Genomic DNA, 24,584 nt, shown 5'->3' with positions numbered 1-24,584 from the left:
TATGAATGGTTGTGTTTATGAATGGTGGTGTCTGTGAATGGTTGAGTATGAATGGTTGTGTTTATGAATGGTGGTGTCTGTGAATGGTTGAGTATGAATGGTTGTGTTTATGAATGGTGGTTGGCTTCATGAATGGTGGTTGGGGTCTGTGAATGGTTGAGTATGAATGGTTGTGTTTATGAATGGTTGTGTCTATGAATGGTTGAGTATGAATGGTGGTGTCTTTATGAATGGTAGTGCGTATGAATGGTAGTGTTTATGAATGGTAGTGTTTATGAATGGTAGTGTTTGTGAATGGTAGTGTGTATGAATGGTAGTGTGTATGAATGGTAGTGTTTGTGAATGGTAGTGTGTAAGAATGGTAGTGTGTAAGAATGGTAGTGTGTATGAATGGTAGTGTGTATGAATGGTAGTGTGTGTGAATGGTAGTGTGTGAATGGTAGAGTGTGTGAATGGTAGTGTTTATGAATGGTAGTGTGTGTAAATGGTAGTGTGTGTGAATGGTAGTGTTTATGAATGGTAGTGTTTGTGAATGGTAGTGTGTATGAATGGTAGTGTGTATGCAACTTGTTCTCTTGAGCTGTCAAACCGGACAAAATACCCGGCTATTCAAACACAATAACCCAAGCCACCTACCTAACCCAACCGACCCACGTATAGAAAACGTAGATGTTTTGTCAGCTGCTGCTTTTCATACTATCCCATATTTTTGTCTTTTGTAAATATTGCGTTCAAAAAACGATGCATTATTTGAGAGGACAAGTTATATACTGTTCTTGAATGACAGTGTTTACGAATGAGTGTTTATGAATGAATGTGTTTTCGAATGAGTGAATATGAATGAGTGTGTTTACGAATGAGTGAATATGAATGAGTGTGTTTATGAGTGCCTATGAATGGCTGAATGCACCTAGACGAATTAAAATACAATATAATACAACGCAATACAATACAAATTAAACTGTTAAAGGTTTGTTTTCTCATATCGAGAGCGAATATTTGTTTTTTCTTGCTTGTGATTCTATGAAGAGGAATTTTATATAACTTTTCAAATTTGGGAATATATAGCAACATGACCTAATCCAACATAGCTAATCCAAGGCAACATGACCTAATCCAACATAGCTAATCCAAGGCAACATGACCTAATCCAACATAGCTAATCCAAGGCAACATGACCTAATACAACGAGAAGGTAATTTAGTGTAAATAACTGAATTGAGCCACAGTGCAAAGAATTGATTTATGTATTATTGATGCCCGGGTCATGTCTCTCATGAATTGGTTAAGAGGAATGCTTGCTGCTCCCCCATTAGTGAAGGGAGAGAGGGGAGGGTGCGCATGACCCTCCCCATTAGTGAAGGGGGAGAGGGGGAATTATGGTTGTTGCTCCCCCATTAGTTAAGGGGAGAGGGAAGGGTGCTCATGACCCCCCCCCATTAGTGAAGGGGGAGGGAAGATGTGCATGCTGCTACCCCTTAGATAATGGGTTAAGGAAAGTGTGCCCTTCCTTCCCTTGTTCGTCACGGCTCAACAACAGTAACAACAACAAGAGCAACAAGAGCAACAGCAACAAGAGCACCAGCAACAAGAGCAACAATAAGAGCACTAACAGCAGCATCAGCAACAAGAGCAACAACAATAGCAATAGGAACAAGAGCAATAACAAGAGTAACAAGAGCAGCAGCAACAAGAGCAACAAGAGTAACAAGAGCAACAAGAGCAACAAGAGCAACAAGAGTAACAAGAGCAGCAGCAACAAGAGCAACAAGAGTAACAAGAGCAACAGCAACAAGAGCAAGAGCAACAAGAGCAACAAGAGCAACAAGAGTAACAAGAGCAGCAGCAACAAGAGCAACAAGAGTAACAAGAGCAACAAGAGCAGCAGCAACAAGAGCAACAAGAGTAACAAGAGCAGCAGCAACAAGAGCAACAAGAGTAACAAGAGCAACAGCAACAAGAGCAGCAGCAACAAGAGCAACAAGAGTAACAACAGCAACAAGAGCAGCAGCAACAAGAGCAACAAGAGTAACAACAGCAACAAGAGCAGCAGCAACAAGAGCAACAAGAGTAACAAGAGCAACAAGAGCAGCAGCAACAAGAGCAACAAGAGTAACAAGAGCAACAAGAGCAACAGCAACAAGAGCAACAGCAATAAGAGCAACAATAAGAGCAGCAACAACAAGAGGAGCACCCTGGGTGGAGGCAATATTGAAGCCACCATTGGGGGGTAGGAACCTGTGTTACCGTGTAAGAGTCCACACCACTCTTAAATTATTGCCTTCTTCACTCTTATTATTTAACACTGGCACCTGTACTACACTCTTGATGCCTCCCCCCCACCCACCCCCACACTCTTGACACCCCCTCCTGGACACTCTTGACACCCCCTCCTGGACACTCTTGACACCCCCTCCTGGACACTCTTGACACCCCTCCCTCACACTCTTGACACCCCTCCCCCACTCTCTTGACACCCCCTCCTGGACACTCTTGACATCCCTCCCCCACACTCTTGACACCCCCCTCCCCGGCACTCTTGACACCCCCCCTCCCCGACACTCTTGACACCCCTCACCCACACACTCTTGACACCCCTCCCCCACACTCTTGACACCCCTCCCTCACACTCTTGACACCCCTCCCCCACTCTCTTGACACCCCCTCCTGGACACTCTTGACATCCCTCCCCCACACTCTTGACACCACCCTCCCCCACACTCTTGACACCCCTCCCTCACACTCTTGACACCCCCACACTCTTGACACATTATAGAGGGTGTTCCATGTGGGTGACACATGTATATGACACATGAGAGGCCGGCACAAGTAAAGCTACACAGAGCCAGTGGTGGGTAAGTGTATTAGGAAGCAACAGGTATATTGTCTCGTCGAAGAGAATTCACTATTGTAAGAAACATCTTATAAGGAGTCGCCAGATTCAAGTCTCCCGCCCGCCAGAGGCCGCTAACTATGTCTTTCCTCACGTGTTATCATTATTTAGTACAGTTTGGGGCGTGTTGACTATTATTATGGTTACATGGCGGCCACCTCCGTCCTGCTCAAGGGATTTAATGTATTGTTATACTCCTGCCTTAACAAGAAATGTTAGTTGGCATCAGCGCGGCTGTCTCAGTCCTGTTATATGCCATTTTAGTCCTTCCGTCGCCCATCCGTAAGGTCTGAAATACCGCAGCCGCTCTAGACGTAAATCGAACCCTTCAAAATGCTTGTGTTTACGTATATAGTGTCTTGTACTTTATGCTAACTGTATCTTGCTATGTTACAGTGAGATACGCTGTATAGTTGTCCTATTAGTTTGCTGAATTATATATTGTGAAAGATAAATTATTAGCACAAAAGTTTATTTAGGATGACAATTATTCTTGTCATGGTCGGACCTCCAGTCGTCTTTGTGAGAGTTGCCAGTTTATTATTATTTGAAAAACGTACTCTATATATTACTAAGGAATTTGTGTAATTTACATAATTATACTGGTATAATCCATAAATGTTTTATGTACATTTGTCGTCTGCTTTTTCGTGATTGCTCTTGCATGAGTAAGAACAGGTAGCCAATGAGTGTGCGCGGATAAGTCACGTGACTAGACTGTGGCCAATCACAGCTCAGCTTGCAGGCCCATTCACCCAAGGTTGGATATGTCATTAATGATGCGAATGTGGAAGAAAATATCACTAACCAACCAAAGAACAGAGCTTAGACCAAAGTCTCCTTGCCATGTACATGAGATAAATTACACGAATAAAAATAGAGTTATAATTTTATAAGCGGCGATTAAGGTAGGAAAATCTAAACAAAAGTGCGTAAAGTGGTGGGTTTCCTCCATGTGTGGCTCATGCATGGTGGTGTATCCGTGTGTGTGTGTGTGTGTGTGTTTGTGTGTGTGTGTGTATGTGTGTGTGTGTGTGTGTGTGGTGTGGAGGAGACCCGACCTGGACTCCACATTGATCCATATTGTTGCCACTCTCGCTCCTTGTAATCCACGCCAGGTACGTCCTCCCTGTCATGAGCACCTGAGACAGGCTCCCGGGCTGGTGGTAGACGCCAGCACAGGAGGAGACGGGAGAGGAGAGGCGGCGGAGGGGGCGATGTCTTCCTTTGTTTTCATGGGGAAGGCGCAGGGGGCCAGAATGGCTGTGTCTGCCTGCCTCCCTCCTCTCCTCTCCTCTCCTCTCGTCCACGTCTCTCCTCTAACCCCCTACACACACCTCTGCTACCCACACCACCTCGCTCCTCTCCTGAAGGTGGCTCTGGTGTAGGTGGACGGGTGTTGGCAGACAGGGTCAGCCTCCACTAGCACCTCCTCCAGAGGTAACTTGTCTCCACTAACACCTCCTCCAGAGGTAACTTGTCTCCACTAACACCTCCTCCAGAGGTAACTTGTCTCCACTAGCACCTCCTCCTCCAGAGGTAACTTGTCTCCACTAGCACCTCCTCCAGAGGTAACTTGTCTCCACTAGCACCTCCTCCTCCAGAGGTAACTTGTCTCCACTAACACCTCCAGAGGTAACTTGTCTGTGCTAACACCTCCAGAGGTAACTTGCTTCCACTAACACCTCCTCCAGAGGTAACTTGCCTTCACTAGCACCTCCTCCAGAGGTAACTTGCCTCCACTAACACCTCCTCCAGAGGTAACTTGTCTCTGCTAACACCTCCTCCAGAGGTAACTTGCCTTCACTAGCACCTCCTCCAAAGGTAACTTGTCTCCACTAGCACCTCCTCCAGAGGTAACTTGCCTCCACTAACACCTCCTCCAGAGGTAACTTGTCTCTGCTAACACCTCCTCCAGAGGTAACTTGCCTTCACTAGCACCTCCTCCAGAGGTAACTTGCCTCCACTAACACCTCCTCCAGAGGTAACTTGTCTCTGCTAACACCTCCTCCAGAGGTAACTTGCCTTCACTAGCACCTCCTCCAGAGGTAACTTGTCTCCACTAACACCTCCTCCAGAGGTAACTTGTCTCCACTAACACCTCCTCCAGAGGTAACTTGTCTCCACTAACACCTCCTCCAGAGGTAACTTGTCTCCACTAACACCTCCTCCAGAGGTAACTTGTCTCCACTAACACCTCCTCCAGAGGTAACTTGTCTCCACTAACACCTCCTCCAGAGGTAACTTGTCTCCACTAACACCTCCTCCAGAGGTAACTTGTCTCCACTAACACCTCCTCCAGAGGTAACTTGTCTCCACTAACACCTCCTCCAGAGGTAACTTGTCTCCACTAACACCTCCTCCAGAGGTAACTTGTCTCCACTAACACCTCCTCCAGAGGTAACTTGTCTCCACTAACACCTCCTCCAGAGGTAACTTGTCTCCACTAACACCTCCTCCAGAGGTAACTTGTCTCCACTAACACCTCCTCCAGAGGTAACTTGTCTCCACTAACACCTCCTCCAGAGGTAACTTGTCTCCACTAACACCTCCTCCAGAGGTAACTTGTCTCCACTAACACCTCCTCCAGAGGTAACTTGTCTCCACTAACACCTCCTCCAGAGGTAACTTGTCTCCACTAACACCTCCTCCAGAGGTAACTTGTCTCCACTAACACCTCCTCCAGAGGTAACCTCTCCAGAGGTAAATTACCTCCAATAACACATCCTCCAAATGTAACACCTCCAAAATCTCTTCCACCTAAGGTAACTAGCCTCCGCTAACACCATTTAGTCATTATATTTTGTCAGAGTAATCATGGTGTTATAACCATTTGGTCATGTAACCTTGTTGTCATACATAATCAGTCTTGTAGCCATGTTGTCATAGCCTGTTGGTCAATGTTGTCATGTTGTCATAGCCAGTTGGTCATGTTGTCATAGCCAGTTGGTCAATGTAGCCAAGTTGTCATAGCCAATCAGTCATGTTGTCATAGACCTAGTCAGTTGCTATCTTGCTACTCCTTAAAGTGAAGAATCATACATTCTAAGCCCCCAAGATGCTGATTTAGATATTGAATAGGTGTATTTACTGTTTACAGCGGTTTCTATTTTCCTGTTCTGTCTGTGATCTTCCAATGTTCTTCAGTGAAGTCTTGGATAATATGCTGGTGTGGTATCTGGCCACTTATCTTTAATTATTTCTATTCAAAATGGTTTAAAAATATTCTACAGTACAGTAATATTTCCTCAAAAACACTGATATGTACAGGTATCACATTTATGTATGATGCCATAAATCGTTTGTGTAAATGTAATATTTATTTAGATACTGACCAAAATACGTGGGTGACCATGTATGAAGTGCTGCACAGTGTGTGTGGTCCCCTGAGTGCCACTATACAAATTACTATAGACACTTCACCCATCTGTAAGGGAATAGGTAGTGTATCCATGTATATTATGGTTTATATTATATACCTCATCATTTCATTTATATTGGTTAACATTTACATAATAACGTACAATTCCTGGTTCCCTAATATTCGGCTACCTGGGAGGATGATACCTGTGTGTGTGCTCAAGCAGGATACTGTCATCTGGTACCTAATATTTGGAAGGTTGTTCATGGGAATCACTGAGTGTTAAGATCTGATGTTATAGGACATGGTAGCATGGTGAGCCAATAATCTTTCGTGGCGTTCTCACTTTATTTTTATTAAATACATTAGGCTTATATCGAGGTCCCCACCCCCACCTCCCAACCCGCCCAAGGTCAAATTGCGACCCTCCCGCCCCCCAAAATGCAACCTCACAACATGCTGACTATCTTCTGGGTACCTACTTACTGCTAGGTGAACAAGGGCATTAGGTGATACAAAATGCGCCCAACCATTTTTGTCCTGCCTGGGATTCGAGCCTGGAATTTTCAATTGCAAGTCAAGAACGGACCTGACTGTACTACTAGGACCCTTAAATATAATAAGCATATGTGCATTGAGGGATTTTAAATTGATTTTGAGATGCTGTGGTGGCTGAATACCAGAAATAAGACCTGTGTTTTCCAGTATTTAGCTACTGTTATTCTCAACCCATTCTTCAAAATAATAGTAAACGTATAACAACCGAGGGCATTAGTTCAAAATATGGAATAGGGTACACAGATAATAGTAGACCAGACCACACACTAGAAGGTGAAGGGACGATGACGTTTCGGTCCGTCCTGGACCATTCTCAAGTCGATTGTGCACAATCAGCTTGAGAATGGTCCAGGACGGACTGAAACGTCGTCGTCCCTTCACCTTCTAGTGTGTAGTCTGGTCAACATACGTTATTGTGACTCATCGCCTGCATATAGATAATAGTACAGTGCCTATATGTACTACTGTATTGAACATTATAAGGCAACATGTAGCAGGAGTATAGTGTACAACTGCTAAACAAAATCCAAAGAAAAAACTTCTATAGGTCTAACAAAACTTATCCTAGTCTTAACATAATGCATATCCTGGTCTTTATATAATTCATGTATGCACTGTTAGACCTGCTATATATTTTGTTAGACATAAATAGGATATGCTGTCTTCACATCTTTCTTAGTAGTGTATGACCTCTTTTTACATATTGCTTTAAAATTATCAGTATTGTAATGCAATTTGTGGATATTATCTAGCGTTTGTTCCACAATATACATTTTATACCATTGCCACCAATTGTTGTGCAGTATATACTGTTCAATTATTTTCAAGGATGGGTTGGCTCAAAACTGATACTGTACTTCAGTTTTAAGGTTGTACATTTGCGTAAAATCAAAGGAGAACTCGTTGAATAAAATATAGTTCCTTTAATTTGTCTAAAAAAAAAAATTGACATTTGCATCAGAAGCATGCAGATTCAATATTTTATTTGAGAATGCTGTATGTAAAGAGTTTCTGGTATTTCTTTTGATCCACTGGGGCAGGTGCTTCAGCTTGATTGAACCTGACTCTTGATTCAGAAAAAAATTCTGAATTATACAACTTGTCTTTCTGTTTACTGAATGACACAGCCAATGTAGTATTTAAAAATTCACAATTATATTAAAAAATGCTTTAATTACAATAAATATATAAAATATTGTAACAAAGTTATTTATACAAATTCTTGTATTTCTCTACTAAAATAATTGGATCCATTCTGTCTCCATGAACTAGCCATATGTTTCTGCCCTCTCGTGTGATACAAGGAGACACTCCCTTTCTGAAGGCGCAGCTTTTGCTGGCAATTGGGGTGGATGTGCCCTTGCCCTCATTCCTTCGCCACTCCTACACCTCAAACTGGCCATGCTCTCCTACAAAGTCTTCCTGGTCTATGACTAGTGTTTTTTTAGTTTGTCTTTTCCTTACTGAAGTGCAATTTGGGTTAGCTCAGGGTGCTACTTAGGGACTCTCCCAGAAATCAAACATTGAATACAATGAAAGGGATTTTACTGCTGGGGCCTCTCTATAGTTCTGTAGTGAGTGAGGAAGCTGCCTTCAAGGACTTCGGGTGAGATGGGATGCTGCCTGGTGGTGGTTGTACACAACATGGATAGAGTACACAACGAAAAATCACAATAGCATGATGAAACAATGAATATACATTGAGGCTATTTAACAGAATGGAACCAGCGCCCCTAATAGTGTACACACTATTGTATACATATCACATAGTGTATCACATAGTATACACACTATTGGCTGGACCATGATGGCCCAGTTGATACAGTAGTGCAAGTACCGGACGTGATTAGGGGCACAGGTTCATTTCTATCATAGAGCCTCAATAGTTATTCATGGTTTGCCTTATTACCTTTGGATATCAAATTTTCTTTGACATTTCTTGCTTTGTTGCACGTAGGCTTTCTGGTATATTTTTTCTCTGGGTTTTGGGTTGATTTCTAATCCCCAAGATTTCACCTCGTAAAGAGAGCTATATTTTGATGCTGGCTCCTAGCAGGCACCTGGTAGGCTCTGGTGGGTATCAGAGGCCTGGTGCATCTCCCTAAGGCATGGCTGGACCAGTGCTAATCTTGAGGAGCTACTGAGTGGTCCTTCAAGAAAAATCTAAAGCTTAAATTCTAACACTGTACAAGGCTAATAGGGACATTGAGCTACAGAATCACCTCAATGTATGGCCACATTAATGATATATTTTCAAACTTTAAAAAAAAAGAATAAGCTGCAATAGAAAGCTTAAAAAGAATAGAAAATAGCTTAACGTTAATAACATTGGTGAAGGTCACAACTTAAGAGGAGTTTGTTCTTGGGGTTTTGTCCAAGGTCCACATTTTGGTTTCCTATCTTGAGATGATTCTTGAGATGATTTCGGGGCTTTTTAGTGTCCCCGCGGCCCGGTCCTCGACCAGGCCTCCACCCCCAGAAAGCAGCCCGTGACAGCTGACTTACACCCAGGTACCTATTTTACTGCTAGGTAACAGGGGCATAGGGTGAAAGAAACTCTGCCCAATGTTTCTCGCCGGCGCCTGGGATCGAACCTGGGACCACAGGATCACAAGTCCAGCGTGCTGTCCGCTCGGCCAACCAGCTCCGAGCTCCCTAGGTCAAGGTAGTATCTGTGGGGCGTCATTATTGAAATAGCTGATACCCTCTACATACATTTAGTTTTAGTTACTATTGGTATTCATATTTATTGACTATAAACTTATTATAATGCAAAGTTCCCAATGTCTTTTGTCCCTCCTTATTTATATCTATAAATATATCTATATTTATCCATCAACTTTTGTATCTCACCTTGTATGTATGTACTTTATCTGAATAAATATTTGTATTTGTATTTGTATATGCTGAGCAGTTACATGATGTGTTACCAGATCCTGTGTTTCCTATGCATTTTAGGAAATATTACATAATGGCAATTATCTTGTGTGTTTTCTTAATTTATATTTTTATATTTCATTGTATGATAATTATACAGTAATTTATTTTATTAATCAATACATTTGATAACTTCCATTGTTTATAATTACAGTATTTACAAAGCTTCTTTAAATTGAAAGATGAGGTGCAGCTCTTATAGGAAAAGGTTTCAGTTTAAAAAGACCGTGTATATGATAAACATTATTCTGTTGACCAAACCACACACTAGAAATTGAAGACAACGACGTTTCAGTCCATCCTGGACCATTATCAAGTCGATTGTGATGAGACGAAGGAAGTAAGGGCAGTAAATAGGCGAGAGAGAGGTGAGGAGAGGGAAACCTTAGAGGAAGATAAGAGCAAGGCAAAAGGTACAGAAGGTAAGGTGTAATAATAGGAATAAGAAAGGGATCATAAGAGAAACCAAGAGAAAGATAAAGGTTCCCTCTCCTCTTGCCTATTTATTGCCCTTGCTTCCTTCATCTTATCACAATCGACTTGATAATGGTCCAGGACGGACCGAAACGTTGTCGTTGTCTTCAATTTCTAGTGTGTGGTTTGGTCAACATTTTTCAGCCACGTTATTGTGACTCTCTGTCTGCATTACTCTGTGTTATGAATATTTTTTCAATAAACTACTAATAAGTACTATTAAGTACTTATATTTCTGTTAAATACTTTTCTGTATCAACATTTTTTACATTTGTAATGAATTTTTGTTATTTTTCAGCTGTGAAGGACCATAGCTGCTATGAAGCTTGCCTGGTGCTCTGGTGAGTCGCCAGTGGTCCTCAGCGTTATAACTATGGATGACCGGCACCATGAATAGGCGCGGGGGCAACCGAGCCAAACGCACTGCAGAATCCAAAGCTTCAGGCAGTTCTGGCCGTGGTGCAAGAGCCACCGCCCGCAGGGAGGGAGATTCGGCTGTACATCAGCCACCCTCGGGACACACAGCCTCGGGCAATAACATATCCCATGGCAAAAAGGGAGAGGAAGATTATGGGTCAGTGAGGGCTCATAAGGATGCTGTGTCAGGAGGCAAAGGTGACGACCCTGGTGGCTCTGCTGAGGGAATACCCACAGCAGGTGCTAACGATGAAGCGATTGTGGTGAGCAGTCAGAGCAGCACTGGCTCCAGCATGCCTGCTGCTACGGTGAGCCGACCCCGAGTTGGAGTTGCAAACTCCAGCAGGGGCTCTGCCCCAGCAGCAGGTACTGGAAGTCTGACATCCTTAACTCCAGTGAGAGAAGAAAAGCAGCCTGTACATGATGTATGCAAGTTACCCAAAAAGCGTAAGTTTGATCCATCTGAATTGGAGGATATGAATGAAGGACTGCAACCAGCGACTGCAATGGTGACAGCTAGTACAACTGTTAGTTCTGCTCTGGTAGTCTCAACATCTGGCCAGCTGCGAGGCCCCTCCGTTAGCACATCGGTAACAAGTCCTATGGTGTCTGTGGCACCTATGGCTGTTCCAGATGCTATTATCAGACCAATAGTTGTTGCAGAGGTTGACGTAAATTTTTCCGAAATCAAGCCTCAAGACCTTCGGGTGAACACATCCGGTGGTGGTCGAGTTAATGAAAACGGAAGTGGTATCCAAAGTAGCAATGGTAAGGAAGGTAACGGCCAAGATAAAATTGCGCCTAGTGAGCCTCCAGTTGAGTCACAGCCAGTCAACATGAAGAACACCAGTCATACGGTAGTGTCACATGCTATCGCAACACACAGCGTAGTCACCTCTCAGGTGTTAACCGTTCAGCGGAACTCTCTTTCTCAACCTAACACGCAACTTAAGCTTGCACCAGCCACGCAAGCCTCATCCATTCCTCACACTGCCACTGTCTCTACACACATTGGTCTAATTCCTCAGCATCAGACAACACTTGTAACAATTCCTCAATATCAAGGATCCCTCAACTCATCCCAACAGGTGCAGCTTCATCATCATCAGCAGCAGCAACACCAGCAGAGACAAAAGATTCAGCAGCAACAACAACAGCAGCAACAGCAGCACCACCAACAAAGGCAACAACATATACAGCACCAACAACCACACCAGCAACCTCACCAACAACCTCACCAACAACTTCACCAACAACCTCACCAGCAATCACATCAACAACCTCATCAGCAACCTCATCAGCAACCTCATCAGCAACCTCATCAGCAACCTCACCAACAATCACATCAACAACCTCACCAACAACCTCACCAGCAACCTCACCAGCAACCTCACCAGCAACCTCACCAGCAACCACACCAGCAACCACACCAGCAACCACACCAGCAACCACACCAGCAACCACACCAGCAACCTCACCAGCAACCTCACCAGCAACCACATCAACAACCTCACCAACAACCTCACCAGCAACTACATCATCATCAACAGCATCTTCAGCAGTCACATCAAACTCATCATCAAATTCATCAGCAGTCACATCATCAACAGCATCAGCAACAACAGCAGCAGCAGCAACAGCAGCAACAGCAGCAACAGCAGCAACAGCAGCAGCAGCAGCAGCAGCAACAGCAACAGCAGCAGCAGCAACAACAGCAGCAGCAGCAACAGCAGCAGCAGCAGCAGCAACAGCAGCAGCAGCAACAACAACAACAGCAACAATTGCAGCTTCAGCAGCAACAGCAGCAGATGCTGCAACAACACGCAGTCCATATACAGCAGCCTCACCAACAACAGCATCTTACTCAACCCTCACAACAGTCACAACTACAACATCAAGTGGGGAGTGTTGGGCACCATTCAGTACACATCCCTCATATGGTACCGCCTCAAGCCCATTCCCAACCTGCTATCTCTCAAAGTGCCACCAGCTGTCTCTCTCAGTCACCAAGTTCAAAAGTAGAGTTTCCTCAGCCAAAGCAGTACGCAGGCTTCAAGAGTGTTGTTGATGCTGCTGCGCAGGCTACTCTTTCATCTCATCATGTGTCTGGTGAAACGCGCGAAGGAGGGGAAGTGCCTCGAACCCCAGAAATGTGGTCGTCTCAGCAGGGTGTTGCTAGAGCACCCGTTGACCTCAGCGAGTGGAAGGGTCATAGAGTTTTAGCCAAGCGTGGCTTAGTTTACTATCCAGCAGTGATTGTAAGTGTAAAAAATGCTTGTGATCTTATAGTGAGGATTGATGCCGATGCAAATAGTGATCTCTTGTACAGTAATGTTTTTACGACTGGTAAATTTGATGTGATAAGTGATGCTGTTCCATCTGCCAAACAGCTAGTGGAAGGGGCACGTGTTGTAGTGCGGTTAGATAAGGAACAACTGATGTTTGCGGAAGGGGTAGTGTATGAAAGACAGGGCTCACCAACTTCGCAATATTTGGTGCGCATTAGTGGCGAGACAAACAATCAGGGGTCTGGTGTGGCAAATGACCACTGGCTTCTTCGGCCTCATTTACGGTTACTTCAACCACCATGGTGGGAGGATTTGGAGCCACACGTACAATCATCATTGCTAGCCGTTTCTCACCACTATAATTCTCAAAAACCAAGTGGCTACCCACCTCCGGGCTTCCAGGAAACATCTGGCTCTCACTTAGTGCCCACTGCCCCCTCCTATTCGATGGTAGCAACCACTTACGGCACCATCACACCACCGAACCATGTAACACCCCCTGGCAGTGTACCCATGACACCTCTTAGTGGACAGTCAGGATCAGCTGGCCTCAGTTCTGGTTCAGAAGAGCTGCGCAGACGACCAATAGATGATTACGATAGTGATGATGACCTTAGAAGAGAGGACATCACATTTCCTGCAGATGGGGGTATGTGCAGCCTGTTTTTCTTTATTTAAATACATCTTTGGCCCATTTTTCAATTGAACATAAAGGAGACAGGATGTTTGAGGCACATTTAAAATATTCTAATTTAGCAAAATATCTTCCCAGGGAGTTTCTGGTGGCTCCCTGGAGCTATCTTACCGAGATGACTTGCTTATTTTTACTAGTTTATTTACATGATGCTGTGACTTGTATTTTTATCTAATATGGGAATAAGGAAAAGCAGTGGTACAAGGGCTGTGCCCTGAGGCACAGCGCTTTAAACTGTTTGAACTCAATTATATTTGATTGTTATTCATTGTGTTTGGTTTGACAGAAAATTTAATATTCTTTGCCATACTTTACCTATTATTCCTACTGACCTCATTTTGTGGGGGGGGGGGGGGGTGTTAACATTTCATGGTCACATTTATCAAATGCTTTTGCAAAGTCTGTGGATACCATCTGCATTCTGTGTTTCTTCTAATGCATCAGTCATTTTGTCATAGTGGTTAAATAGCTGCAAAAGGCATGATCTTTTCACTCAAAATCCATGTTGACCTGGGTTATGGAGGTCATTGGTGATGAGATTACAGTGCCATACCAAGTAATTTTATTTGTCACCGTAATTTCTAAATTACGGTGATGAATAAAACAGTAGGATTTCCAAAATCCAGACCTAAATATTGTAGATCCTTTTAGTTAACAAAAATAAATCCATCTACCAGATTACCCCTCCAAAAATTAGATTTATATGAGGAAATACAAATTCTGGAAAGGTCATGATGAAATCTAGGTTGATTGAACTGTATACAGCAAAATGATTTTCTGCAATCTTAGTTTTTGCTCAAATTATTCTATTGTGCTCTTTTCTTATTCAGTGGAAGTTAGAGTCTGGCTCAGAGTAGGTGCCAGAAATGTTATAAAAATGATTGTTAGGAAACCTCTTTAATAATTAATTGGAATGGTGCTCCATAATATATCAAAGAAAATCTTGAGCAATAGAAAGAGTTTTGGGCATGAGAGAGTAGATATCTATCATATGACAGGTTGAAATGACCTATGACTGTGTGGGGGGGAAAATGGAGCATATGAATGTTATTTTACTGAATTTGGCTTGGTATTAATTTTGACACAAATTAGTTTCTTTAGGAAAACATCTGGAAAGTTGTCCAAAAATGGCAGTTGCAGTAGTGAAAGGCTGTATTCAAATATTTGTAATTTCAGATCTGGTCTGGATTTTGGAGGGCATATATTTTTCTGTGGGGGGAACCCTTTCAATTCCCTGGAATTATCTGGCTAATATGCATTACATTAGACCAGGGCATTAGTCAGTAGAGTTCAGCCTACCGGGGACCACGAGCCAGAACCTGGCCCCCTCAGAGAGGCACAGGGAGCAAGGGCCCCCCTGAAAAAACCCCACTGTGGTTGGGGATTTTCCTTTTCTGCCATCAACTGGGGTTAGGCACCCAGAAAGGTAGGCATAGCAAAACAGACCCCACACGGTAAGAAAATTTCATCCGAAAACCGAAGAGTCTGTCCCAGGTTCGAACATGATTGGGTCTTTTTTGGGACTCTCGGACCGCTTCCATGTGTGTCCTTCTGGAGGCATTGCTGTGGGGTCCGGTAACGCGGCAACTCGGTAGTTGCTCGAGCAGTTATGTGGGAGTCTGACCTTCGCTGTTCTGGTTTACCCGCTGGGTTGGGTTTGGCTTCGGCATCTGTTCTGGTTCCTTTGTGGATGCCCCTTTCGCCTCTCTCGTGATCACTGGGTTCAGCCTCCTGGGGGCCTTGCATTAGTTGCTGCATCACTGGCTTCCTGTTACGGCCCTCTCGGGTCGCAACCGGGTTCTTTCTCTGATGTTAGTAGAGTAAGGGTATCCGGCCCCAAGCTAGTAGTGGCTTTCAAGGGATGTGATCCGTAACGCAAGTAAATTAAAGGGGAAGGGAGACAAAGGCAAAAACTTAATAATATAATTGTCACCATCACCATAAATACTATACATCTTATCACACGGGGGGGGGGGGGGGGTATAAACTCTATTATATACAATGTAGCCTTCTTCTGAAGACGCGGAGTGTTCCACGGTGCTCGACGATGCTAACCTCTTGGTCCTCTTGTGGCCTCACGACGAATCCTTCGATTCTCTTGAGTCTACCCTGGCCACAGGCCAGCCAAATCACAGTTCCACTGGGGGTACCGTCGTGGAGGCCTTCAACCACAAATCCAGCCTGTGGCTGGCAGGTTCCAATCAGCAACGCTGGTTAGGCCACTCCACGACCGATACTAGGGTAGCGAGCCCTAGTCAGGAGCCTCGTGTGATCCCACAGGTCACTCTCCTCACCACAACACCCCAGTGGTTAAGCGTCTCCACCAGTCAGTCCCGGGTACGACAATCCCTCAGCTGCCACGTCACAGGCAGGCTAACACCTCAGTGTTCATCCGGGGGGTGACTCACAGCTGCTGCAGCAAATACTTGGAGACAAGACGGCTGCCTTGGGTAGACTGATCCAACTTCCATTACCGCAGTCCCAGGTCGACTCTGTAATCAGACACGTCATCAGTAATAGGGACACTTACAGGCTTAGACACAAACGCCCACCTATCCACTCCATAGATGGCGTTGCTGTCTAAGCGTTACCTCACCAGAGGTCAGCAGCGGCTATGTTACGAGCTGATCAGGACGGGAAACTAGCCCTTGTGGCCGGTATTTCTCGTCCTCACTAGATGGCGTCGTCCATTTGGAGGGGGTTTCGGGAGCTGACCCACAGATGGCGCGGTCGTCACTGCTCCGTGCTCGGACGCTGGGCTCGGGTCCGTAACACTTCCTCTTTGGGTTTTTCGGGATTCAGTGCCTTGGTGCCTACCAGAGCCCTCATTCGATGTATTCACAGACGCGTCGTCTCTCGGCTAGGGCTTTGTGACCAGTGCTTCCCAGGCTGGCCAGAGGCAGTGGGGTCCATCCTTCCGTCAGGTTCACAGCACAGTGCGGGAGTTTGCGGTGGTTTGGTTGTTGCTTCAGAGGGTTTGTGTCACTCGGGGTTCGACCATCTGGCTCCATTCGGACTATTCTCTGGTTTCTATTCTATTCTCTTGTTTCCATGGGAATTGAGGGAGTTCTGCCTCTGTTCGGTTTTTGGTGTCAATTTTCTTAAAATATGGAGTCTCCTTTGTTATGCCTACCTATCTGGGTGTCTAACCCCGGTCGATGGCAGATAAGGAAAACCCTCCAACCACGGTTTTTTTTTTTCCAGGGGCCATTGCTCTCTGTGCCTCTCTGAGGAGGGCCAGGTTCTGGCTCGTGGTCCAGTTCAGTAGGCTGAACTCCATTGACTAATGCCTCCATTGACTAATACATTGACTAATGTAATGTAACGCATATTAGCCAGATATCTCCAGGTTGCCTCTGGGGCTTACCAAGAAAATTGCCTTTCATTACATTCAATGCTGGTTTTTTGTGATTATAAATGAAGATAAGTTTTATGCTGTACTGAGTTAAGTTACTTAGTGCAGAGTGAACCAATAATTTTTAGTTTGCAGTCATATTTGAATAATACAGTACTGTATATAATTTTTTTATGTCATAAATTAAACAAATTATTGCAATCTTGGTAAATGTGAAATGAGTTAGTCTACCAAGACATGTTAGGTTACATGTTTGCCACTCAATTTGATGTTGCTTGCTAAACATATCAGCAATGTATCATTGATTACACAAAAACCTTGCTGGTTTCAGGTCATTATAGTGGTAATCACCGCTCCATGTCCCTGACTCCAGGTGCACTGGGCAGTAAATATACGGGAGACCCAAAGCGCTCATCCATGCACAGCAGAGGATCCACCTCAAGCTTAATAGAACAGGGAAGCATAGGCACTACCACTCCTCGATCAACGCCTGTCACTCCCAGGTAATGATACTTACTGTTTGCGCGATGAATGGATGGGGCATTAAGAAATACATATTTGAATATAATATTTTATATATATACATACACACACACACATATACTGTATACATATATGCACACATACACATGTGCATATACGTATATACAATACATGCAAATCATTACATGCTAAATAATGGATGTAGATATGAGGTGTAGAGTTAGCTTCGTGCCTAAATGTGGGCCAACATTTCTTCCCTGTTATTTTAACAGATCTGGAACTGCCACTCCACTTAAGTACAAGAAAGGTGAGGTTGTGACTACTCCTAATGGGATTAGAAAAAAATTCAATGGGAAGCAATGGCGTCGGTTATGTGGTAAGGAAGGGTGCAGCAAAGAGAGCCAGCGTCAGGGATATTGCTCACGACACCTTTCCATGTATGGAAAAAGACTACGCAGCTCGTCGATTACTTTTAGTGCTGGGTAAGTTCCTTTCCCTCCCCCCTCAAAAAATTAGTACATTTGTTTTCTATAATAGCATAAGCTGTTTAGATTTGTATACATACTTATTGTAATTGTATATATAATGTAAATTAGTCAAGTATTAATATAATTTATCATTATTCCCAATGATATGTAGAGCACTTGTAGAATAATACAGTACAGTACTGGAAAAAATAATGATTGACAATAGATACCTTTATATAGATATGCTGTAAAATTGATACAACTTTAATAAGAGCAATTTTTCTTCGAGGCTTAATGAGCTCCTATAAAGAAATCTAATGTATTCCCTGGAATATGTCCTGCAAATCAGTTTACAACCTGATTGCCAATTACTGTTGGATGAACAGGGGATGAACAATTTAGGATTGGTGCTAAGTCAATCCTCCTTAGGCTGTACCTTGAACTCTGACAAAATTGTTTGTGAAACACGAGGTGCGTTTCCACTACACCACCAGATGGTAGGATTTTACAAACTAATTTCTGTAGTGAACTTTCATGCTCAAAATTATTCCCTGTTCCATGGGTTGGGTCAAGGAAGTTGTTGGGTGGTAAGAATATAGCAAACCTTTAATGGTACTTTTTGTCTTGGAGGCAAGCATCCAGGTAACTCAGATGAACTGGCAGTGGCACAGTTGAATTGTTCATATCTACAGCATCACATGATAAAGCATCAAAATTATTGCGATCATCTTAAAGCTCTCAATGTTCTCTCTAGAATGGAGACAAGAGGAATCAAATAATATATACATGAAAGGTGCTAGAGGGCCAAGTAAGTCCCAAATTTACACATTAACATGACATCATACTGGAGTGTACGATATGGAAAGAAATGCAGAATAGAGCCAGTGAAGAGTAGAAGTGCCATAGGCACAATCAGAGAACATTGAACATCAGAGGTGCATGGCTGTTCAGTATTCTCCCAGGAAGTATAGAAATTATTGCCGGAACAATAGTGGAAGTTTACAAGAAAAAACGGGATGGTTTTCTGCAAGAAGTGCCGGACCAACCGGGCTGTAGTGAATGTGGGCCTGTGGGCTGCTCCATGTAAGAGCCTGTTTGACTAAGCCTTCACAAGTCAAGCCTGGCCTCAGGCCAGGAATAGAATTACAGTACTCTCAGAACCTAATTCAGGTATAGTCCAGGATGGCATGATGTTATCTGAACATATGAGAATTTTCCATGAAACCATATGGGAGACTAAAACAATTGAGAAAGGTACTTCTACTCTACAGTACAGAATGAAGTTCAGTTTGAAAGCTTTTGCTCTCGTGTCACCCCTGTCCAAGATAAGTATCTGGAAGTAATTTGTCATTTTCCATTTAGTATACTATGCATAGAAAATGAAATGCATCACTTGTTGGAAGCTAGAAAGAAAAAAGAAAAATTGTTTTGATAAAGCTTTAAGATTCTTGTTTTCTTTAGGAAAGATACTCCAAGTGTAGAGGGTAACTGGGAAGAGATGTCGTGTGACTCGGATACTTCTCCCAACTTCCCCCTAACAGCCCCGCGGTCTCAAGACGAAACAGAAGCTGCAAATATGCTTAGTAAGTACTGCTTGTTATTTCTTGTCTTGCATGTTTATATCTTGTACTTGTATATTGCAAAGAGAAAAACAAGAAGTCAAAAGTAAAAATAGATAGAAGGGGAATTATAATAAGGATAAATAGTGCTTTAAGTGTGGATGAAAGGAGATGTCATTAAATGCACAAGATGTTTGGACAAAGCTTATTTCCTGATTGTCAAAACTGTATATTGTTAGGTTAGAATGTCTTGTCTTAGGCTGTTTTAGACTCAGTTTGATTAGGTTCGTTTGTATTAGGTTATGTAGGTTTTAAAGTTAGTTGGTGATCTATCTTGTATACTGTGTGATACTTGTACTGTGTATACAGTACTGTACTTGTAATTGTATCCGATGAAAATATTCTTTCTGAGCAAGCCACTAGGTTGCTCCATAAGGCAAGTGTCCCACTTACCTGTACATAATACTGTACAGTAAACTTTGTTATGATTTATTTTCAAGTGATACAAATTGTTTACTGTACAGTAAATATATTTCTTGTCATTATTTCCATAGTGACTCTGCACAACTCGTCAAGATCGACAACTCCTGCTGGCTGCTTCTCTCCGACATCTATTTCACCAAGAGGCATCCAGAGTCCAGTGACAGTGGGGCCTAAGGGAAACGTGTTCATGCCTATATCTCAACCTGCTCCCATCACCTCTCCTACTGGGCGAGCATGGATGTCACACGATAATAGTAACCGACATCCTGTGCCGTCACTTCCACAAAGACCTATTATAAGGTTAGTAGACTTTTAAAGCACATTAAGATCTTCAATAATATAGACATAAATACTATGTTTATTTATCAACTACTGTATTATAATAGAGATCACTTTGCTGAAATTTTATTCATGAATTATGATAATTTCTATTAGTCAAATTTATTCTATTTGCTAGTTTTTAATGGCTGTTCTTTTTCAGACCCGAGTTACTTCGTCCAGTGACTAAGCTGCCATCAACAGTTAGCCAGGTGACGGGCAGCACGAGTGTGATCCGCGCCTCCCCAAGCCATACTGTGCCTATGGGTCAGTCTCCAGGGTCATCAGCAAGTTTAAGCATAAACAACCCACAAGTGACCCTCTCTCCAGCAGGGCCTAGTGTACATCTTCACCAAGCCCCAGAGTCAGTAATACAGGATAGAAGAGAGCATTTGACTCTGAATCCCCGTGTAACTACTATCAACAGCCAATTGATAAATGTGTCACAACAAGGTCATCTCTCTAGAAGCCTGGGTGGCCCTGGGGTTACAATTACCTCAGGTGCCAGTCAACCAACTATTGCAATTCTGGAAAAAGTTCTTACCTCATCAGTACCTAACACTGCCAAAGATGATCCCAATTCACAGCCTGAAGATCTTTCTAGTAGATTTCGCCCCATAGATCAGTCGGGGTTTTGTAGTGATCGATCTGATTTGACTGATGGAAAATCGGATTTTGATATTAAACAGAGAGTTTCAGTCAGTTGTGGAGAGCAAGAGGGCCTACTTTTGCGTGCCAATAATGCTTCCGTAAGAGATAGCGGATTACACATATCTGAACAGTCGTCGCATAATCTTGATACCGCAAAACAAGAAGCTCCAGATAATAAAGAGAATATAATAAATCAAGTGAAAACAGAAGTGACATCACTATCCACAACATTTGTGACTGGAACTTCTGCTGGTGCTGTTATTATAACTACACAACCAAGGTGTCATATTGCAGTATCCGATTCTGATCAAGTTGTGGTTCGTCCAACAGTATCTAGGGAGGATGCGGGTGAGGAAGTCAACTGGGATGAACAGCATCATGACCAGCCAACTTATCACTGGAGTCAACTGGTTCCTCTTATTACAACGCCAAATAGAAACGTGTCGAGTCAACAGCAGCCAAAAAACGAGACGGACATTAAGCCAACAACAAATGGTGATGTGTTGCCAAATGGTAGAGGACATATGGGAAGCACAAGTGATATTGGTGGAGTTAACAAGTGCGAAGGGGGCCAAAATCGTCGAGAATCTTGTAGTCAAGATGTAGATTTTGACTTGTCGGCTGATGATGACGATGTGTTTGTTACTGACCTTGAGAGTGCTTCAAGTACAAACAATAAGAGAAGAACTCAGTCTCTGGGATCCTTCTCGGGCAAGGAGGAACCAAAGAGCCCCAGAAAGGTGTGTGTAGGGGTGAATGATTCAAGCTTATTGGTTTGTTATTTTGTTATCTTTGATGTAATAGCAGTACTCTTATGATAATTAGCTCATACCTTGACCCAACAGTAATATTCCTTTGAAACCCATTGTTGGAGTTTATAGGTTGTTAGTTCAGTTAATCAATCTAAAATTCTATGCCATAGTGTATACAATATTCTATTAATAAATTAATTTCAGATAAGGCACATGTAGAAAAAATAGATGGCAATACAGGAAAGAAGTTTCCAGTGATTAGTTGTGGTTGTGAGTGCGATAGTGTCTGGGTTGGCATGAGGGAACATCTAATTCGGTCTTTTCTAGCCTGGACATTATTATACACAAGGAGGGATAATTTAAGAGGCCATATTATCTTAAGATATTGCTAATCTTCTAGAAGATTAGGATAATGCCACACTCAAATTAAGTTAGGATGAAGTTTATTTGGATAGTGTTTTACAGCCATCCTCCCTCAGTGTTTACATTTGATAATTACTAAATGAATAATCTCCAGTGGTAATTTTGAGCTTGATTGTAAATTAAGTTAAATTGCAGGCAGTAAGTCAGAATAACGTAGGTGTAAATTAGACACCCAAGCCACACACGCCGTGTGTGGTTCGGGTGTCCTCGGGTAAAGTAATAGTGCTGAAAGATAACCAGCGTCAGTTATGCTACATTTGTATATAGCAAGTCGAGGACACTTGTATATGAAAGGCTTAACCATGCACTGCTCATTTGTTTAATTTAAGCAATTCCGTGATGCGCATAAAATAAATAATTTCCAGAAAAGTGTTTTCTTTCTGATATTGTTACAATGCGTTCCCTGATCACAGGAAACTAAAAATAAATATTTTAAGTGATATACTTTGGCAGTGATGGAGCAGGGAAGTTGAGCAATTGATAAGACGTCTAGGGAATACTTGTTACTCGCCCAGTAACGCTTGCACCAGTCTAAAGCATAGTTATGTTCGATCGACTTGAGAATGGTCCAGGACGGACCGAAACGTCGTCGTCCCTTCACTTTCTAGTGTGTTGTCAGAGTGGCCACGAATATAATTTTATATAATTAATTTCAATGTGTCTGAATGTTTTTCTCTGTTTTTTGCTATAATATTTTCATGGTGTTATTTGAAAAATTTATGTAATCAAATGTGTGGAACATAACTATGCTCAAAAATATGTGTGACTAAGATATGCACCATATCATATACAATATTTAGAACAATAAAACACAATTTTTTATGTTGTTACACTATACACATTATATAGTAGCTACATTTTTATGCACCATTATGAACCACTAAGCACTTCTTGCGAGTGTAATAACCTTATAAACTGGTTTCAGAGTTAAACCTAATTCTGCATCGTTTACATGAAGTTGTAAGAGATATACTGAATATATCGTACTGTATTTTCTTTGTATTGTAAATGTTTTTACATTGGTTTTTCAAGTATTACAGTATTCATGTCAATTCAATACGAGTTCAAATATTGTATTCTTTAAACAATAAAACACAATTTTTGCTGTTATTGCACTATATGCACACACCACGTGTATATATCAACATTTTTATGCACAATAATGAACAAATAAGCTATTCTGGTAGTGGTGGTGATGAAATCAAACCACATCATAGAGGTACACAATATGAGCAGACGATGCCAGTACACATCACCTGTTGCATGGAAATGTTTTCAATATTCTATGCACATCACTAAGACTAGCAACAGAACTGCTATTATCACATTCCTGTCACTAAATCCTGGATATGACTCCATTTCCACAAGGTTATTAAAGAGGAGCACGAGATCATTTTAACAATGTGTAGATGAACAAAACAATGTCTGCAGTGACTGTCTGCCTCATGCTGTGACCATCGTAATTAACATTGTGTTTACTGATATCTGAATGTTGTACATTGTAACCTTGGTTAGTACTTTGCTGCATCCATATGAGAGTGAGACATTCCCCAAAGGGAGCAGTCAGATTACTTGCTCAATAAGGAGTTTTTTTTTTATCTACACTCAAAGGAAGGCAAGATTTTTTTCTTTTATCTGAGATAATTAATTATAGAATTTTATCTGATTTCCTTACTTTATCAGTAATGGTTTTTGTTTTAATCTATTGCATTTATTTATTCGGCATTTACTATTTTTGTTTAACTGTATTGTGTAGAAAGTTCTGCTTTTCTTCAGTCTGTAATTTCACTTGTTTTGGGAAATTGTCTCCTGTAAGGCCACTGTAAATTCCTGACATTCTTTCCAATGATTAGTTGTAGTTGTTAATTTCATACTTAACTGAGTGGTCACTTTCCTCAAGCTTTAACATCCTGAGGCACATTAATTAGCATTTTAAAAATTAAGTTCCACAAAAGTGAGTAATAACTTTGTACACATCTATATTGCAGGGAAAAGGAGAAAAGGAGCACATAAGACGACCAATGAACGCCTTCATGATCTTTAGCAAACGACATCGACCGTTAGTGCACCAGCGATATCCCAATCAAGACAATAGAACAGTTTCCAAAATCTTGGGTGAATGGTGGTATGCTCTGGGTCCTGAAGAAAAGCAAAAATATCATAGCCTCGCCTCTGAGGTAAACTTACGTCAGCCTGTTTGTAGTTGTGTTATTCATGGGATTAGAGGTGTGACGATAACTGTCTGCAGAGTAAAGCTTGGGTTTTGACTTGGCATAATAGCAAACAGATTTATTATGAAGTGTAGATTATATTTTTCTGTAAGGTAAAATATGTATCACCCAGTTTGATTCCGTATCTGGATAGTAGCATCAAGGAGCCACCGGGGCACACCCAGAAATTGCCATTTCATTCAATTTAGTACTGGGTTTTTTATTTTTTTTATTTTTTATTTTTTTGCTAAAGTGTTTTTT

The 24,584-nt window shown here is 42.3% G+C and overlaps 1 protein-coding gene across 7 annotated transcripts in view; it reads left to right on the top strand.

The window, feature by feature from the left end:
* cic (Putative transcription factor capicua) overlaps positions 1–24,584 on the top strand; it is an 89,425-nt gene that overhangs the window by 50,218 nt on the left and 14,623 nt on the right. For 4 of the 7 annotated variants that reach the window (XM_069308401.1, XM_069308400.1, XM_069308399.1 and 1 more), the window contains exons 1-8: positions 3,886–4,011; positions 10,522–13,577; positions 17,309–17,480; positions 17,733–17,942; positions 19,389–19,510; positions 20,041–20,269; positions 20,451–21,678; positions 24,102–24,290. In XM_069308401.1, the coding sequence (XP_069164502.1) occupies positions 10,601–13,577; positions 17,309–17,480; positions 17,733–17,942; positions 19,389–19,510; positions 20,041–20,269; positions 20,451–21,678; positions 24,102–24,290 (5,127 nt within the window). In that variant the 5' untranslated portion in view covers positions 3,886–4,011; positions 10,522–10,600. Of the gene's footprint in view, positions 1–3,885; positions 4,012–4,311; positions 4,334–10,521; positions 13,578–17,308; positions 17,481–17,732; positions 17,943–19,388; positions 19,511–20,040; positions 20,270–20,450; positions 21,679–24,101; positions 24,291–24,584 lie in introns of those variants that run through there. The other 3 variants (XM_045755821.2, XM_045755819.2, XM_069308398.1) reach the window with 2 other exon arrangements.

This window comes from Procambarus clarkii, chromosome 62 (assembly GCF_040958095.1).
Source record: "Procambarus clarkii isolate CNS0578487 chromosome 62, FALCON_Pclarkii_2.0, whole genome shotgun sequence".
In the NCBI taxonomy this organism is placed as follows: Eukaryota; Metazoa; Arthropoda; class Malacostraca; order Decapoda; family Cambaridae; genus Procambarus; species Procambarus clarkii.
Note: the sequence above shows the minus strand (reverse complement) of the source record. Positions and strands in the feature narration are given on the sequence as shown.